Source organism: Manduca sexta, chromosome 10, assembly GCF_014839805.1.
Source record: "Manduca sexta isolate Smith_Timp_Sample1 chromosome 10, JHU_Msex_v1.0, whole genome shotgun sequence".
Lineage (NCBI taxonomy): Eukaryota > Metazoa > Arthropoda > Insecta > Lepidoptera > Sphingidae > Manduca > Manduca sexta.
This window is the reverse complement of record NC_051124.1, coordinates 3,947,945-3,969,065: the sequence shown is the minus strand read 5'-3', so window position 1 is coordinate 3,969,065 and position 21,121 is coordinate 3,947,945. Positions and strand designations below refer to the sequence as shown.

Below are 21,121 nucleotides of genomic sequence, written 5' to 3'. Positions count from 1 at the left end.
TAAAACTATTTTTGGGTTACAATTTGATTTCAATTAGCATTAAAAAATTACAGACGTTTTGTTGTTATTTGTTTTTATATATACATTTCTAGAAATTGTATATTTATGGGATTTTTCGAATTGCATATTCAATTGTTAAATTACCTTCAGTTGTAACTGTAACTTTAGGTTTTCTATTAATGTCTTCTTTCAAGCTCGCCAACGCGTCGGCGACGCCTGAAGTGATACGATCGAACTCCTGCGTGGATAGGGCCAGTTTCCCTAACGCATAGTTCATGTTCGATCCTAGCGCATCTACGCTTTTTTTGATGTCGTCCACCTGAGGGATAAAATATGTTTACTAAGGGTCTATGCAGACGCAATTTTGACGCGTCAACGATATGAGTTACATACGTGTGTTTTTAAGCACATTTCGTACCTTTAGAACTAAGTGACTTAACTCAAAATATATTTTCTGATATTGTTAAAAAAATACTTTCCAAAGCTAAAACCCTATGACGAAAAACACAAAATTATAAAATAGAAACGCATTCTCACTTTCGCCGCAACCGGCCAATTCACTGTCGTTGATATTGTATTCAAATCCCACAAATCGTGTTTTTTGAGTGAGATCACCTTAGTTCTAAGGGTGCGATTTGTATTAAAGCGCTCTACACACGCGGTCTGCTAATTGGTGGCGCCATGTTACAAGTTTGAAAACTGCGTTGCCTACATATGTCTGTGCTTACGATTTACTTTATTTTCGCAGTTAATGTTAATATTTCAGCCGAAGAGCAGCGCAGTAGTCGCCGATATGATGGTATTGAAGAAAGAGCGTAGGCACAGGCTGTGTTGGCGTGTTGGCGGGTTTGGTATGCAGGTCATATAAAAGTACATAGTTCTCGACTGCATTACGATTATTGCTTGCTTTAACGTTGAAAGGGTGTCGTTAGCTAGTTTATGTGCATAGACTCTAAATCGCGTAATATTTCGGCTTATCTGTATGAGAAGCGTGGACATGGTAAGACTAAATTATTTACACAGCTGATACATACATTCACATAACATTCATTTAAAATATTAATCGTTTACTAGTTTATTTTAAACAATAATTATTTAAGGATACGAAAAATAAAATCAGAACTGCTCTAATTTACATGACCCGTACAAGCTCTCTAGCGGCAATACAGACAATAGAAAATTACAATGGCGGTGAAAAATGTGTAAAATATGTAACTGCAGAAAACGTCGCAGCCATAAAAGTGTGCACGGCAGCCGGCGAACTTGGGGAGAATAGATCTTTTCGATTATTTAGTACATTTTCTATCGTATTATATGCACATAAGAGCGAGAAGCTGGCGCGGCGACCGGGACTTCAGACTCAACTAGCTAAACATAACATTGTATTTACATCTGTATACATAATTCCTCATAAGGGGATAAATTATATTTTTACCTCTTCTTTCACTTTGTTTATTTTTTTGGTGCTGCTATTAGCGTAGTGTTGTGTTTCGTCCTGTGGAAATAAATTAATATCCGTTATTAAAATATTCATAGTGTTGGTAGAACTTAGCATAAGATTTGGGGCGTCTATTTAATTAACAGTTTAATATAGAACTTAATTTTTAAAGACTTCTGATACTTAATATCATGAAATTATTAAGTACTTTGTATGGTCTTATACACATTTGATCTCATTAGAGTTAATTTTGTCCTTGTTTTCCTTAAGGCGATAATAACTCCGTACTCTTGTAAAAAAATTATCAAATGTTGGCAATACCAACGTATCGATATAATTAATCGATTTTTAAGAAATTAAAATAATTGTTTTTTTACTTACAGTAAGATTGTACAGTGATTCCTTGGTAAGTAACAGTTGTTGATGCATCATACCGATCTGCGCCCACACTTGGGACATCTTTAACTCTACCTTCGTGCTTAGATCGCCAAGGGCATTCTTTTGACTGGTTGTCAGAGTTTTCTCGATGCTATCAAACCTACAAATAGCATTATATCAGACTTCTAACTTCGGACACAGATTGTCTGGTAATTCAGTGAGCATTTATGTCTTGTTTAGGTATAATATCTCACCGAGTAAAGAAGGTAGATATTCTTTATTTACATCTTTTCTCCGCTGAACGCGGTATACGTGTAATCTTATAAAACACTATAACAATTTGCAAAAAATTACCTTTCATGAACAGTTTTGTTCATAACTCTGGCCTGCGCTGCGTTGATCGCAGTCACACCATTCAATATTTCTTGCACTACGTACTGTAAATGTTTTTTCATTGCGATGACATCATCTGCTGCCTTTACTAAGACTTTTTCACTGTTTTTTAAAGCTTCAATCTGAAAATAACAATAACTTGCCAGTGTGACTACTGAACATAATAAGACTTTCAGGATGGCGAGCGCAGTGGAATACCAACCATTACTTTGTACTTCAAGATACAAAGTAATGTTAGATTAAAGGTTGATGCGATACGGTCGTATCGCTTACCATCAGGTTGTTTAGCGGCATGCTCGTCAAAAAAGGTAACAATGGATTCACAATATTAAACATTAAATAGTCCGTCCAAACTATACATTAAGTATTCCGTTTATAAGCAAAAAGAAAATATGATCTCACGTCAGTACGTAATGCTGCGAATTGTATTGTCGTATCGAAAGCTTTCTCGGTGAGTGTGTTGCTGATTGTGAGACTCTGCTGAATGTCCTTGTTGGTTGCCGCGAAGCGCTCATTCATCTCGTGCAGTTTAGTTCCTATTTTAGTCACAGCTGCAAAAATATCAAAATGTCTTTTTTTATTTCATTTTAACCATAATTATCACTTAGACATTAATGAAAGACAATGATTTATTTTTATGGTCCAATTGCAATGGAACTTTTCCACCTAATATAGTAGTTAAACTAGTTAATCTGTCAAATGGTGATATTTCCGTTGTCCTTTTACACCAAAGCTGCAGTAAACGACACTGATAAAATTAAGTGATACGGTTGTAACAAGGCTAAAAAAAACAAACTTAACTAACTTCTTTAACTTAGACATTTTCCGGTAGCCCGTTTTAACAGAGGGAGGCTGAGATAATTTTCAGTATTTGTGTATTTTCCCTAGCGCACTGCTCATCTCATTCGCACATCCTTGGTAGACAAGCACTTGGGATCTTATTTTAAGGCTGTTGATAATCGATACTCACAGTTCTCGGCGTTATCTTTAATATTCTCAGTAACGTTGGCGATTGCTCTCAGCGTCTCGTTGGTGGCGGTTTGCAGTTCTATCCTTTTTGGGAGCTCCTTCCAGATGCTCTCGGCATCATTCAATTGTTTGTGGATCTTCTTTATACCCACTTCTTGACGTTCCATAACTAGAGAGAAATATTTACAATTAAAAAGAAAATAATGAATAAACTGACACCGCATAACTCAAACCGGTGGCTTTTAAAACAGAAGTTCTTTACATAAACTGGTTGAATACTGAATAGTGAGAGACGATTTCTCAAATATCATGATAAATTGTTGGATTTTGAACGATTTTTGAAAAAAGGGTATGAAATATACATACCTTCACTGATTTTGTTTTGCCAAGCCTCGTCAGCGGGCGACGCCTTGCTCAAAGGTATCACACTTGTAAAAGCTGATTCATTGTATTTGTTCAATTTTGAATCGAATTTACTGAGCAATATCTCCGCTTGGGTGATGTGTTTCTGGAGTGGGTTTACGTCATAAGACATATCCCTACATACTGCAGGTAAATTCTCCTAAAATTCAAACATATTAAGTCTTAGCAGGGCTGTGCTGTAAATGTGAGGTATTATAAAAAAACAATTGTGTGATTAAAGACGTTCTCTCGAAATGGTACCCTAAATCAAATACCGACAATACACTCATGACCCATTGGATTTTTTCGCCCCATGATATGACAGGTGGGGAGTACCGCCACATAGATATTAAATGCTGAATGTGCGTGTTTTTAATTTTCTATTCGATAAACTCGTAAATAAAAACATGCAGTGCTCGCACACTGCAGTTCTTATAATTATAGTCAATAACATTTTATAACAAAATATAGGAACAATTTCTAAATAAAAATCATATATTAGAGTATGTTATTGTAAGTATTATGTGGCGCTACATTACGTTATAAAATTGCTCTATGGGGCACCGTTACGCTCCTGGTTATTGTATTTAAGAGCACAATTACGAACCTTATGCAGCATATATTTTAGATTTGCTATTTCAAGCTTGAGTGCATCTATTTTGGAATCTGTAATATCCAGCCTCCTATCCAAAGGAGAATCTTCGTTAAGAGTTAAATTGTTATCTATTTCCATCGCCTTCTTGGTTTGTTTCGTATTTTCTGCTATGGTCGTGCTGAGCGAATCTAGTGTCTTTTGGATACGATCTAATGCTTCATTTGTTTTTTTCTGGGCACTCACATCGTGATCTTTGTCCTGTAAAAGGTTAAGACCATATTAAAGTTATTTGTTCATTAGTAAATAATCATTATATTTTGCTTTTTTTATTCCTCAGTACTCATTACTTGAGTAATTTAACTAATTAATGTTATATAAAAAAGGACTTACTCGTAAACTTACTCGTAAAAGCACAGTTTCGACATTGGAGAGTCTGTCATCTAGCCTTTGTATTAATCCAACCATAGGTTCGAAGGCTTTGTGTTGCTTATCTATGGCCGACAATTTCGCCTTGAGGAGATCTCCGAGTGCCTTTTCCCTGAACTCGTGCCTCTCGAGCTTGCTCTCTGTCGACCTCATCTTGTGCACTAGCGATATCATCGCATCGCGAGTTTCTTCTTCTCTAAAACAAACATGTTTTCTAAGGCGTCTCGCACAAATTCTATGTTACTACAAAACTGACAATTGTTGAAGCTATTGTTTCTCGACAACAAATTGAAAGCGTCTGCCCCTTATCTAAGGAAAACAACTACTTAATATTACTGATTTCGTGTGTTTCTTTCATTATAATTTCTTAGTCTTAAATAGAGAATATATACTGGTTAACAATTTTGGAGTCTTTATCTAATAAAATTGCTATCTAAGCTAGAAAAATACATAAACAAATATACAGACTCTACATATTTCAATTTTAATTATACGTGTTAAGTATGTTAAATTATTTTATGATTTTAAAGTTTTTTTAATAACGACAAATTACGGCCTGAAATAATTTACCTATGTCTAGAGCACATAAATTATGAATAAAATTAATATTATAAACACATTCTAATATACCTACGCACGCAGTTCAAAATTTTGTAATAAGCACACAAATCACTAACCGTGTAGGTGGTGACCAACTTTTCTCACATGACTATACAGAGAATGTTTCATCTAAATAAAATAAAGTAGATTTCTAATGTTGTAACTCCTAACCATGATTATCGCAACCGTTTACATTGGAGAAACTTTATTTTACGATTGTAATCCAATGGGAGAAAGTTGAGCTAATAAGTGATTAAACAGCGAGTACCTACCGAAAATGTTACGGCTAGAAAATCCCATGCAATGTTATAAAAATGTACGCGGAAAGTGTTCAAGATTAAACGGCGTAACTCTTAGATTTTACTGCCCAGTGACCGCACTGAAAAGCTCTTAACACACGTGCTAAAAGACGATAAAACATCTTTGGATGTTTCAAATGTAGAAACTACCAACTAAAAAACAGACTGTCTTGGTGTTTACATGTTGAATCGGTAGGGTTTCTATTAATTCCGATTTGACAGATAATGAAACTGGAAGGGAGAAAGTGAGAGTTGAGAAACTCTTTCCTTAATTCCAGGGGACCTAAAAATGATAGAAGAAACAGGTTTCTTGATAATCTAAGTGGCCTAAACAGACCCACCGGTTAAGGTCAACGTTTCCTAACTTGAATTGGCATCCCACTCTATTCTTAAAATTTGGGAATTTATTATACGAGAAAATAGAACTTATTTCATTAGATAACAATGCACAACGCTCATAGACCTGCAATAAATTGTTATTGAAGTTGGTTTGCAAATTGTATTCTATTCTTACGGGAATAAGGACATGTCCCGTCACTGCAAACAATAGATGTTGCTCCTGACATCAAATATTTACATTGTCACGAGATGACGCGAAAGTACCACGAAATGCAGTAACAAGAACTAGGTCACTGTTTATTATTAGGCCCAATTTCTAGTTACTGAAGTGTATATACGCAATAGGTGCTAACTGTAAATTTCTAATATCGTAGTCCGCTATGTATACAAACACATGCACACTCATCCCTTTAATCCCCGAAGGGGTAGGCAGAGACGCAACTGATGCACCTACTTTTCGCCGTGCATATTCCGTCCCATGTGACAGGGAAGGTACCTATCGGCGTATCGGGCACATAATTCCGGACTTCGGGCTGATATTAGGTAGAAAAACCCAATACCATTTTTCCCGATCCGGGAATCCAACCCGAAACAGCACTGCAGAGTGCAGTACCGTAATATAACTACGTGTGTAATATAGTTTAAGTTGTACAATACGTTACAACTAAAAATATTTATAACTAATGGTAAAAAGTTCAGTGATGTAGTAGAACCAACTGATCATTATTTATCTTTAGATAGAACATCAATAATAGTGATTCGTGGTACGGAACTTGTCTCTACTATTTTAAATGAAGATTTATGGCCTGTAGTGACTGCGGGTGTACTTCGTCGAGATACAAAAATATTCTTTTAACGGTTTCGTTTGCTGCTAAGTAATGATTTAAATTAGAAAAACAGTGAAACGTACAAAGATAGGTTCAAGCATTCCACAAACACTATCTACTTGGAAACACTTCTGTAAAATGGTCAGTTGCTTAAACTTAGTATAGATTTGAAACAATAAAAAAATCCTAAAGGCATTCTTATCTCACAGAAATATAGAATTCCATGTAAGTTTCTGATCATTTATAAAAATATTTAATTAAAGCCAATATAATAGAGTGTAGTGTTTATTGTTTAATAACTTACTATAAACAGGCTACATTAAAGTTCAGTACCAAAACTAATAAGTAGGTATTAACTATTAAACTAATAAAATTAACGAAAACAGTATACAAACCTATAAACCGAAACTAACCGTAATTTTGCAATACCCTCACAATGGTGGGTTCGAAAAGTCATCAATTGTTCAAAGCTTATTATGTAAGTGTATACTCACGGAGTTCGTGCACTGCATGCTTGTGGGGAGCATAGTAGTAACGCCACGCCGACCCACGACACACTCTGGGGAATAGAGACGAACTTTAATAATTGCATTACTAATACAAGGCGAGCCACGAGTAAGCCTCGTTTGCACGCACCGCCGTATTATATTCATATTTCATATTGTAAACACATTATCTCTCTTCATGTTTATTGTACTTTGGAGTTTGTAATGATGGATTAATAAAAATGTGTAGGTACGCGAATAAATGTTTTATATTTAATGAGGTTCTTTAAGAACATATCGAATATTGAATCAATTCTAGCAGCCCAGTTCAGACTGTACCCACCAACTACCAAGTATATTTTTAAGATGCTTATTTGCTTTAGATAAATCGATTTGCTTTTAAAATAAATCTATGACCATAGCGGGCTATGACTAGTCACGGTATCGCCGTAAAAGGCGTCTATAATGATACAAAATACAGGCCTACATCTCGCGTGGGAACGGTTTAGGAAAAACAAAGTCTATGTTTTAACATGAAAATCAATAGAAGTTATTGCATTCGAACATAATATAAATATAAAAAAAGTTTGTCCCACCGATGCTTCTCACGTGTGAGCCAAAACTAAATAAACAGACCCACAACAGTCACAAATATTCCTGCCCCAAAAAAACTTGGACACCATTTGCCATGGGTAGTAGGAACTACGATATGGATTGTTAAATGAACTGTTCTAAGAGGAACTTTTGGTCCTACAACGCCCACGGCATCCATCCAAATGTGTTGGATAAAAAAATGTTTACGAGGATAGAACAGCAAATTGATAAACGCAGCTCATCGACGTTTTGGCGCAGAGACTGTTAAGTTCACAGTGGCTTTTTATCTTTCCGCGTATGTGTGCTTTTCGGTAATAAAGATGAATGTTAGACATATAATTCAAGATTTGATTTGTCTATAAGCTAAATATCTAAATCCATTTCGAATAGAAACCAGCAAGCATCCAAACACAGTTACATAGGACGCGACAGAATTCTTTACATATTACTTAGTATATCAAAGTATTATAACTGGCACGTGGAAGTGTCCATAAAAACATAATCTTGGAAGCGCTGTAACTTAATTATGGAAAACGTAGCGGCATCCAAGTAACGAGATACCTACAACGCAAAAACAAATAACTCACTGATACCTAGTGCATAGTCATGGTTACTGCATATTTTACATTAATAACAGTAATATGACCGTGCTGTAGATGTATATTATGACTATTATATATTCCTAGGTGTTGCTCACAACTTTGCCCGCTCGAAGTCTTTACAGCTATAAAAATCGTAGTGATCCATATTCCATAGCAACATCTACTTAAAAATTTGATTAAAAATTAAAATATCTCTCACGGGAGCATACCACCGGGGCAAAAGTAACCTATATTGTGTTAATCCAGAACATGGTCTGTGTGTGTAAATTTCATCCAAATCCATTCAGCTGTTTCTGAGTTTACATCTAGTAAATATACAAACATCCAAACCTTTTCACTAACTTTGCCATATTCAATATTAGTAAGAACGAAAATTGTAATCATTGAGTTATTATTTACTTCGTATAGATGATGACATTCATTTATTTGTAAGCAGAAATTTTATGTGCATTTTATGAGCATTTAGCAATATAGTCTTGGCAGGTACGCGGGTAGGTAGATACTTGAGGTTAAACCTCATGAAGTCGAATAGACACAATATGTTAGAAATACGCATAGCTATTGGTTATTGGGTCATACAAGTTTCGCATAAAATGATAGGAATAAACTCGATATGCTGAACAAAACATGGAATTATTTGCAGCTAAAATAATTATTTTAAAACATTACGTCAATTAGCTACAAATGTCTCCTACATAAGAATATGGCCCCCGAGGTGTAGTGAGACTGAAAGTTTGTTCTTGATATTCGCAAGTCAACGACACAAGATTTATATGTTACTACAGGTTAGGACTGTGTGAGATAATTGATAATACTATTTTTAGTAGTAAACAAATTTGCTGTTAATGCTTGACCCTAATACTAAAATGTCTATAGATCTTACATAGATATACACAGATTTAATCAAAAATAGGTTATGGTATCTTCGTTGTATGCCATTCCTAGAATAATAGTAATTAAACTTTGGTAAATATGTTCGAGTATAATACCGAAAGCTGCATCTCGCCAGAATCATGATGCCCTTTCTTACGTTGTATTATAATAACATTTTTTATTGTATTGTATTATGTAGGTAAGTATAAGTACTCTGTTAATTGAACGGTCGTTACACACATTTGTTGGAACGGTTGACTATAACTCCCTCGGGGCGTGTTTAAAAGCTATTGATATGGTGAGACCGCGTGCGCTAATTACATTTGAGTTTTGTCGCATGGTATTATAGGTGTTGTATGCGTGTCCTATTACTATATTAAATTTTTTAAATATTATAGGTATATCTATACGTAGCGTTCAGTTGCTTCGGATGGTCCAATAGTGTTGGCTTACACCACAATGCCGCTATCCACCCACCAGAAAGGTATCTCAATTTTCGTACCCAGGAGCAATAACTTTAAACCTGACCTACATTATAAACCTTTTTTTTCGATCTCATTCTTATTTCTTTCCAAACTTATAGAGATTTGTATTTTTGTGGTGGAGGATTTTGCGATCCTACAGTCTAGTTTCTATCAATTATGAAATTTGCGCAAAACAGAAATTGATTAGTGCATTGAATCACAGAGAAAATTTTCTTCAATCAATAAATTCAATATATTTCGTACGATCCCAGCGTACGAAACAGCGCTTCCATTGTCCTGCTTCTGTGTTAGTAATTATACCAGGAATGCATTGCATTTGTATTGCTCTTATCATCCACCCTAAATACTAAATCACGGGTCGCTATTTTGGAATCACAATTAATTGTCGAACAATTTTGTCCAATGTGTACAAAACAAAGTAGACCATTGGACACCCAAGAGCTGAGCCTTGGTACGATGAAGATAAATATAAAACAATAGATGCAATACAACGTAAACAGAAGCGTTATATTACTTATAGGTTTACAACTTCGTATCTACAAGTATCATGGTAATAATGTGCTTGATTCCTAGTATTGTGTAAGAATATGTTTGTTTGTTACCGTCAGGCTTCGTTTTATTTTCTTGATTTATACCATGTCGACATTAGATTTAAGTTGCAATACTTATGTATATGTGATTTTAAAGAATAAATGACAAAGTACTGAATCATTTATTTTGATTTTTATACTACATACTTGTAATCATTTACTTAATAATCTCATTTATAAAAAACTGCTTATTGTCAACAATTCTCCTTTTGTTTAGTTATGCCTATTAATTATTTTAAATGGACTTTAATCTATTTCTGGTGGCCATAAATAGTGGTTTACCGACATTGGTTGGTACTTTTTACCTTGACGTGGAAGTTTCAGGTGGTATTCCCGCCTGCATGTCATTTAATTAAACTAAGTAATCTGATATCGATGGTTGGAGGTTTGTGACGTTTATCTGAATCTGGAATTTTATAAATATCATATACAAATAAATACAATGTATATGATTATATATACGTTGTATTATCCAAATTTAATTTCATTTGTTAGAAGCGTAAAAGCATGGTAGAGTCGGTAGAGTTGTGTAACATAGGCAACAAAGTTAGCTTTAATGTAAAAAAAATGACTTGACACGAATATAAAAGGTAAAAAGTTCGATTTCTCCTTACACATCTGTAACACTAATTAATCATTATGAAGTAGATTAGGACTGAGTAAAATAAGAGTACACATCTATAGATTTTTCTACAACGGACAAATATTAATGCCCATAAATGTAGGGAAAACTGTTAACTTTCTCAAGTTTTTCTTTAATGATCATAATTGCCAACAATCAACGCGCACATAATACTTAATTGGTAAACTGGAACTTAGAGGTATTTACCGCAATAAAATCTTAATCACTACATAGTAATCATTTCAAATAATACAAAACTGGTTACATTAACTAGATTCAATGTATCTGCGAGTGGCAATGATATTGTAATAAAATTTATCTTAGCTATTAAATTTTATAATTGTAACCGGTAAATGATTTAACAATTTGTGATTGTTGATAACTTATAACCTGGTTATAAATTATAAGAGGTAGGTAGGCTAGGTATAAGACTACCCGCGGCTTTGCCAACCATCATTATATATTTAAAATACCTTAAACAATGTGTAGTGATACAGTATACAGGCTGAGACTGGTAAATTCCTGGGTTCAAACTAATAAAATCTCCTGTAAAGTTCAAGTGAGCTGTCTGAGGCTTGAACAGAATTATTATTATGTCGATAATTTTAAATTCTCAAATTGAGCATGAATGCAGACTGCGGTATATGAATCTCGGCGTACCTACTTCTGATACAAACGTGAGATACATACGTATAATAAAACATTAAATGATATTTCCGGTACGGATAGCTATTTTAAATAAAGTATTTTGATCTAAAGACAACATCCACTTTTTCTGTTATTTCCTAAGGATTTCAAGAGCCGTAACTGGCCGACCTATACTAGTGGATTTTCATTTTAATTGAAATACTTATGACAGTTCTTAGGATAACTTATAAAGGTAGGTGAAAGATTTAAGTATGTAAGACATTACACGCATGTCATAGATGTCAATTTAATAGTCTCTACACCAACTGTTTATATTCTCTTTGGCCTACAATTCTTTTATATAAAACTGTTTATATTCTCTTTGGGTAATACAATTATACAATTGTATTACCCTGTATTACCCAATAGTTGACAGTAGCTAGCGACTTGCGTGGCCCATAGAACGAGTGGTAATAATTGAACGGTAATATTGTGTTTGATGTGGGATAGAAACAAATGGTTTTGAATTATGATCTACTTTCAGGTTGAAAACGTGAAAGGGCATGATGTGAATACGGTAAGTTATATGACATATTTGATTAAATTAATAATTAATAGTCTACAGTGGAATTGATTCAAAATTGACCCGTGTGATTATGCTTTTTTGGTTTAAGCTTCGATAGAAGTGTTCATATCTCTAGCTAATCTAATTTACTCTTATATTTAAAGGAATTGTCATTCGATTTTAACGGTGATAGAAAACATTTTGTAGTAATCTAAGGTAAGTGACGCCCGAAGAAATCTTACCCAATCAGACTCAGGCTAGCATGCTGGAGAGAAAATTTGAACTCCTCTTATTCACAGATGCAACTGCACCATCGAAAAACAAATATAAATATGTACAAATGTAAGTCGTAATTCGTAAAAAGTTCCCACGAAATTGTGAATTTGAATATCTCTTGGAAATTTAGAATGATACGTTTCAATGTCAACGCCGTCTAGTTCAAAATGAGATTTTACTTGTTACAAAAATGCAACGGAAATAAAAGGTAGATCGCCTTGTTTCTTGGACCCAGTCTTATTTATGTGGCAAATGGATGCAACGGAATGTACTAATTAACTAACAAAAGCACATAAATTTTAAGATTTTTAATTTTAATATTAGTAGCGTGCCATGTAAGTACGTACAGCTTTAGTTTAGGAGTTAATACTACATTTATTCAGGGCTAAATGTAGTACATCAATTCACACCACATCTATTTTAACTTTTTCCTTCCAGAAATCAATTTGAACGTCTTTTTATAGTTTTAATTATGGGTAAAAATACTGTCCCGCGCTTGTTAGCATACGAAAGCGACGGTATTGAGCTTCATAGAGTTAAGTGGACGTGTTATTCCAATACGCGAGCCGGAGCCTTTCCGCATTTTAGGGTGACATTCTGTTTCTAGAATCAGGATAATTATACTCGTAGATATGACGGATTAAAAGAATGCAGTTGAAATATTTTATAAGTTTGTATCCAGTTTTGTAGTCAATTAATGAAGCTTGGGACGAAATTGCGCGGTAATTGAGATAGATTATTATTAACATTTAGTTAATAAGTAGATGTTATAAGTTAGAAGTGAGAATTTCTGCGTTACATTTTTTATATCTACGCCAGTGAACATACATTTGTAATTACTCTTCTTAGTTTCTTGTTGTCTAGTAAAAAAGTATAACTTATAGGTTAAAATTATAATATCTACGGTGACAATATGGCAATAATAAAATTATAAAATAATACGGTCTAAGATTATTAAATCCCTGATCATATGTATTTAACTCATCATAAAAGATAGTGGAATTAATTATCCACTGAAAAAAGGTTCCATAAAATGTTTCTTGCTCATATAGTTATAAATTTCGATCTTACCACGCCTCTGCTCATATAAACATTTATGTCGTGTAGTGACGAGGACCAAAACCCTTAGGTTCTTTTTTCTGTTTCACGCATACATGACAGTTGTTGGCTGGTAATATTTAAAACGATGTCGCGTTTAGAGATATTTTGTAGGTAAATAGACACACAGCCAATTATCATGCGGCTGCAGTTCAGAGGCCTTTCTCCTTACGCAAACAAAACGTCGACATATGTTTTATTTATTTGTTGCAAAAAACCTGAAATCAATTTCGTTTTAATTATTGTTTAATGTCTTTATTACATATGCAATCTGCTACAATTATGAATTTGCGATACATAAGTACTCCCATATAAATAAAAAATATATGCAACAGTATAGCAGCACCCGAATTGCCCTCTTTTTATAATATTGGATCATTTAAGCAGAATGCGAGGAAATGCTTAAGCAGGCCGGCATAGATGTTTCGATCAATGTATAAACCGTACATCTATGGGCCGGATACACTTTCTACCTTTTTTTTACTTTACACGAAATTCTATCGGCCGGCACACTTCTTTCCTTGCTGACAATTTTACTTAGTTTCCTCATACTTAACATCAGATGCATATGGCCAGGATAAAAAACCGGCTACATCTTCTAAACATTGTTCTCATTAAATTTAGCATGACTTGTTTACTGATTTGCTGTACTAACTGACGACCATGGATACTACTGAAATAATTTCGCGGTTCGATTCCAAGGTGAAATACATCAAACGTTTCTAGTTTAAAATGGTACTACCCACATCATAGGCAGTATATATAATATCAGCCTTGTATTATATACTGTTCCACTGCTAAACTATTATATATTATTGTGAGAGATTAGACCTTAGTTCACCACGCTGGCCGAATGCGGATTGGCAGACTTCATATATTACAGAGAACCTCTCAAGTACGCAGGTTACCTAATTCTGTTTATCTTTATTGTTAAAGGAAGCGAAAAATTACAAAGAATACAAATACAACTACGAGTAAGTATTCCTTACTTATTGGTCAATAGATATTATTAATTATATTGTTAGCATCAAGTTATATCGCGTAGCACGCCTATAATAAACTGTTGACAACAGTAAGGTTATCTTAGTTCCGACAGTTGAAGAACTTCTAAATATTTGTTCATTCATTTATTTACAACTAGTTTTTGCTCATGGCTCCACCCGCGGGAAAGAATTTTACGAGATAAAAGTCCCGCTATATGTTTTCCCGGGATAGAAAGTAGACTATGTTCTTCCCAGAGTCTCAAACTTCATTGAAATTTGCTGGGTAGTTTTTGAGTTTATCGCCTTCAGACAGGCAGACAGATGCGGCGGGTAACTTTGTTTTATAATATATTTTTTAGAACTTTTTAAGATGAATAATAGCGTAACTTTATCCATTTACGCAACACACGCAACAGAATCAGTCAATAGGAATATTTTTTGCCCGTTTTTGCAACATTTTTCATTGATGTTCCGCTCCTATTGGTCATGTTATGACCTATAGGCTATATAATATGTTATATAGCCTATATTTTTTTTAAATTCGAACCAGTAGTTCTTGAGACTAGCGCGATCAAATAAACATACTCAACTTAGCTTTATATAATAGTATAGAAGTATTGATTATTCTTCACACCTGCGCCCATCTATAGCACACAATTCAACTTTTCGGCGACTTTACCTATTAGTAGGGTACTATTAGTAGGGTACCGTCCGGCAGAAGTTGTCCTACCGCAGATTGCGTTTTATGTAAACTATCTTTCATCTTTTAGGTTCCGCCAACAACGCCGCCTATCGACTCCAAGATCATCCTTTGATTGAAATTGGAACTAGCTAAACTCTCACAAAAATTATCATTGAAATCAGATAGGTGATTTCACATATAAGCGTGTAAAAAATGTCATTCAAATTGAAACATTTTACCGTCTTTTCTAGTTAAGTTTTCTATGGAATAAACCCTGATAATAAGAAATACAACAAACATGAAATCGGTCAACCCAGTCAAGCCGTACTCAAGTAATGCTCTTATATGCATATGGCAACTGGTTTTTATTAATAGATTGAGGCCAGATTTGGTCAACACCAATACAAATAATCATTTGAATCGGCACAGAACTTTAATTCAAAGTACCGATTGATTGATGAATGCTCATTCAATGCAACACGAACTAGATAACACGCGAACTATGCAGTCACATTAATTCCACTTTATCTCATTGTGGGGGCACGTGAAACAGCTTGTTTATTCGTATTAACTTGACCCAATAAGATTGGACAGGACAATCGTAAGTTGTTTAGAGATCTACTATTCAATAAGTAGCTACACATTCCGCGCAATGCATGGACTAGATAGGAACCTGATAGAGCCAATAAGCATGCCGATTAGAGGCAGCTGTTATTAATTGCCATTCAAACAAGACCTACACGAAGTAATTACAGTTCAAACAAGGGGAGGTCTTGCCGCACTGGCTGGATCTTGATTTTCAATAGTTATTGCAAATGCGGGATTTTGTAACGATCTTATAGAGTAAACAGATTTTCAACGTTCCAGCTTTTAATATTGAGAGCGAGCTGGCGATAGACGGATGAATGCCATTTGATTTTTTTTTTATGTTCCTTTTCGTATTAATATCGCTCTACGGGTACCTATAGCACTGAATATGGATAAAATTTATTGCTATTTTACTTCTTCCAATTAATTTTAAAAGATTAAAAAAAAAAAAAAAATTTAATTAAATTTTTTAATTAAAAAAATTTTTTTTTTCTATTTAAATTTAAGAAAAAAAAACTATTATTAACAATAGTTTTTTTTTCTAATAGCAGCGTACTTAGGCTGTCGAAGAAAAGATTTCGGCTTCGATCCAGTTCAAACCTATATTTTCAAACACATCTCCGAGGTTAGGTCCCTCAGAGCTAACGTCAGGAGATAACCATGCTTGAAAAAGCATGTTGCGCTCCAATAATAGAGTATAAAAAAAAGGTGGAAAGATTCCATTACACGGTTATTTAAATCAATTTTGATCTATGGACGTATAACATTAATCATTTAATGTAATTTGTCGTGTGCAATAAGGTCGCTTGGACCACCTGTCGTTTATTCTAATGTCACCTGCAAATGGTGCATTATTTTGTGCTTTAGGTGCGGTACTAAGCCCTTCACTCTATCATTTAATGCGATCTACAAACGTATAATTTGCTTGAGATCATCAATTTGCGGTAATTATTTACGTACATATTTTTTATTCTAACTACTTCAAAATTTTAAATATAATTAGATTGGGTACGTATTTGATTACAGTGAGCTACAAAATTAGTGAATTAAAATTTATGTTTACGAATTAAGTATCGTTTTTTCCTCACTTAAATAAACTAAAAAAAATAAAGTTTGATATTTTAGATTAGGAAAAAATCGATTGAAGTTAGTGTGTACAAACTTTTTGAATTAGAATTTGTTTGGCTATTTTTGTGACTGACTGTACAAATAATCAATTACCCTCTTATTTTTTATACACTTTTACAATTATTTATATAGCTAAAATTAATAACAAAATATATTATGATTTTAAAGTAATGCGGAGACGAATAAGGTTCCATACCTACCATTATTGTTCATCTTGTATCTAGACACGAATTAACATTATTTTAAATTTATTTTTGTATTCTTATGGTTCCATACCTCAAGAGGAACCCTTTTATTATCACTCTCTGTCTGTCTGGTCTATCAAGTCCCTTTTTTCAAAGAACGCGTAGAGCTACCAAGTTTTAGCTTTAAATATGAAATTCTGGGGATCCCGATCTCTATCTGCAGCGAAAAAATCAAACTAGTAAATCAACGCTATCAAATGTTTATAACCGTTTATGTAGCACATTTTTGAATATTTTGGTATTTCATAGGGGAATCAAAACCTAAAAGGTACTTTCAGTTGATCTAGAAATTGGGAAAAAACAATGTCTTATAGAACATGTAAAAAAACCTGATATCCGTAAATATCTAAGTACTTTAAAAAAAACTAATTTATTACGAACTTATTATTTAAGGTTGATTCAATAACTGCGTCGAGTGATCGAACGTCGAACCGTAGACGTAAAATAAAAAAGTGTAAGTTTTGAACAAAATAAATATTAAGTATTAAAAAGTAATTTTAATTTTACAAACCTGAAATGCCACTAATATTGCTCTACGAGAATTCGTCGCAGCGGCAACATTAAACTTTCAGTCAGAAATACACACGCTTGCTGTATTCGCACTAAACAACAAAATGACAAAAAAATCAGAAAAGTAAAACCGGATTTTTTTGTGAAAATACTCGCTGACGATTTTTGGCATAATGTTGTCTAAGGTAAAGGCGAGTATGTAAATTCATCAGCTATCAACGCAATGTCAAAATTACTCTGTATACTGAGATGCCATACCTACAAGTTTGGTTACAGAGGGAACTGTCGGTGTGCGAGTCCTACTCGCACTTGTCCGGTTTTTGTACAACTGTCTACGAGCAGAATCGCCAGATTTTTAAACCGATTCTGGTTTCAATTTGCACTTTTTACTACTAATGACAGGCAATTAAACAAACTAAAGCTTTCAGCCTTTTGATCCGTTGTACAAGCTGAAACTTATTACCCTGATGATTATTTAACCTTAATCATTATATGGGTAGTCCTAAATAACAGGGGTTCGGAATTATATATATCCCCACCTAAGTTAAATAACATTGTTTTGTATCAAACGAGGAAAAAATTACATAAAAACAACGTAGCTTCCTAATGTAATAAGAATCTTCAATTAATTGTAAGTAGGTATATTTTTCTGCGATTCGTGACAACCACGCCTGTGGACTAGGTTTTCAAGTAACGATGACATCAAACCTAAGCGAAAGGAGTTCAATCACAAAATGCTGACTGCAGACCTTGGCCGGGATTCAGGTAACTCATAACTTGGGACTACGCTTCTAAAATAACGTCATCAGATACGATTGCCATACGATTCACGGCCATCTTGAAACCGATTTACATTAGAATGGGTGAGCTTGCGACCTAAGTATAACTATTGTTAAGTTACTAGGCCATATTTAAATATATTTATTCAAAAGAGGATGCGTGCTAGTTGAATTCTGCATGAGTTTCTAATTTCTATGCGTTCCGATGCTCTCGTGTTGCATCGTGTTTTCTGACATCATTAATAGTCTATTTATGTTACCACTGACTTACCTCCAATACAAGATTCAAATATGAGAAGCATTATATTTTTTGTAAATTTTTCGAAAAATAGGATTACATCGGAGCTAACAGCAGGTGTAACTTTTTTTAAAAGCATGCTACGACTTTAGAATGTTCATTTAAGTTTATTATTGTAGCTAGTTATAATGTTACTGATGGATGTCCCAATAATAAAATAAATACTAAGTAAAAAGATCTATTGTTGAAAAAGTCTCTACAGGGATGGTAGTGACGATCTTATTGTGGTAGATAAATACAGATTACAAACAAAAACATTCATGTGTATATAAATGCAAATAAAATTACAACTATTCCTTAAAAAAGCATGACCCACTACTGTAGGTATTCATATCATTTATTTTCCTTATTAAATGTATAATTAGGACCCTTTATACACAGACTGTTTTGTTTTTCCTACTTGCGAAATCCCGAGAGAGTTGGTGTCTTGCCAAAGTTTAGTCTAGTAGATAGGTTAGCAGCTAGCAGCAGTCTTGAATCAAGTGACCTGTGACTTTGTTTTCAAACTGTCACGCTGCGATATTAGTTCAGACCGCAAAACGAAAAGTATATAGTAACAAAATAGGCAGATATTCATAAAAACATGAAATATTTTAAAATATATTCGTGACTTTAATGAAGTGCAAAAGTTGTGTGCGTTGTTTCTTCTCTTTCAGAGGCAATAAAACATCACTATCATATAACAAGATAGGAGATACTTTAAAAACTAGTTTTTATGCTTTTATAAAATTCCTGACGTGAAGTGTAACGACAAATAACTTGTTAGTTGCTTCTATATTCTACACCATAATTGTTAAGGAAACAATAATGTTACTAAAGAATAACTTCTTGTGCATATCAATCAAGTTTTCCGACTTCAATATAAATACTTAATTAAAATGTTGGCATAAATATGTAATTACATTTTCATGTATTATTCCCCGTTTGTTGTATAGTGCGTACATGTTAATAACTAAAGATAGATTCTATATTTCCTCAATTAAACTTAAAAAACAATAGTCCAGTATTATTATCAATTAGTTTAAATTGTTTATTTACCTACCTTATTATTATTATTAATCTTCATGTTTTTAAACGTATAAGTACCTACTATGTATACAATAGGACTTTCTGTTCCGCAATCTATCCTCTGATTACTTGTAGCAAGTATTGTCAATATTGCCTAAACGTGACATCATCCATAGATCCTGTAAGCCAAGCTATTCGAAAGCCCGGAGCCAATGTTATTTTTAAATATAAAGGACTTACGAAGAAATATTTTTATTAGGCAATATTTATGCTAATCAGTGCTTTTTTCTTCGGGATGTTTTGATCCTTAAATTATTGTCGCACCAAAATTATAAATGCCAAAGTTTGTGTTTATTAGAATCAAACGCGGATATCCCAAAATAAATTCGGGTAATATTTGGCAAAGTAAGTCCTAGGGCAAATTGTTTTGGGATTTTAAGGTAGAAAAATTCTTTAACACAAGCAGAGTTGCGAGCAAAAACAAGATGTAACAAATAGTACTTATGTTTACTGTTTGTCTCACGTGTTCACAATGCTCACGAGTAACACAAATACAAACGCTGTTCCACTGCCGTAGTTAACTATTTACCGATATTTGAACGGAAGATAGAATTTGGTTCAATGATCGATGTCGTAGAGCAAACCATGCGTCGCCGCTGCGTGTGCGCAGAAACGCGCTACAAAAGGTGCGAAAAGCGCGAGCGATACCGACATCACCTCGGCCGTTAAACTTTCATTGTGATGCACGCGGCTATAGCTTTTACCATATTTATTAATAATTAATTCTATAGGTTATCTCCGCGCAACATAATGCCGCTTTTAAATTTATATTTTAAACACATCGGTCAAATATTGCTGTATGCTACCTAATTTATGTAACTTTACATTATAAAGTATTCATATGGTAATAAAAAATAGGCATGGTGATGAATAAAATATGAGGCTTAATAAATGAGGCGGGAAATGTGAATAAAAGTTTTATGTTCCTGATAAGCTGGGTAACAGTCATAAAAATTCTAATTGGAATATTATAACCATCATTAAACTGTCGATGCAAAATATATCAATTAACCCCACACATGACGTTAATGATAATCTCCGCATACGATTATACAAGATCCCGGTAGTATCTTGAGAAAAATATATAAACAAAAACATATACTCACCAATCTGTGTATCGCCATGTCGCCCTTTTAATTCTAAATTAAACTAGGAAGCACCTTTTGTTCGTTTTTGTATCGGTCTCGTGTTGGCTGCGGTACAGGACGACACAGAGACAGTGTGTCCGCGCGCGCTGTCCGTCGCGAACTGACGTGAACTCCGCGCCGGGCGCCCGCCCTGCGCCGGCGCGGCTCGCCACGGAGCTGCGCCCGCGCCCCTTCCTAGCCTTACTGACGCGTGCTCATCCACATTCCAG

The 21,121-nt window shown here is 34.2% G+C and overlaps 1 protein-coding gene across 2 annotated transcripts in view; it reads right to left on the bottom strand.

The window, feature by feature from the left end:
* The window catches only part of LOC115444373 (laminin-like protein epi-1), a 21,887-nt gene extending 766 nt beyond the window's left edge, over positions 1–21,121 (bottom strand). Inside the window, exons 1-11 of one of the 2 annotated variants that reach the window (XM_030170134.2) lie at positions 20,871–21,121; positions 7,161–7,225; positions 4,566–4,797; positions 4,188–4,433; positions 3,545–3,740; positions 3,180–3,347; positions 2,612–2,760; positions 2,171–2,331; positions 1,820–1,976; positions 1,436–1,495; positions 145–319 (exon numbers count right to left, since the gene is read on the bottom strand). In XM_030170134.2, coding sequence (XP_030025994.2) covers positions 145–319; positions 1,436–1,495; positions 1,820–1,976; positions 2,171–2,331; positions 2,612–2,760; positions 3,180–3,347; positions 3,545–3,740; positions 4,188–4,433; positions 4,566–4,797; positions 7,161–7,225; positions 20,871–20,888 — 1,627 coding nt within the window. In that variant the 5' untranslated portion in view covers positions 20,889–21,121. The remainder of the gene's footprint in view (positions 1–144; positions 320–1,435; positions 1,496–1,819; positions 1,977–2,170; positions 2,332–2,611; positions 2,761–3,179; positions 3,348–3,544; positions 3,741–4,187; positions 4,434–4,565; positions 4,798–7,160; positions 7,226–20,870) is intronic. The other variant, XM_030170135.2, reaches the window with a different exon arrangement.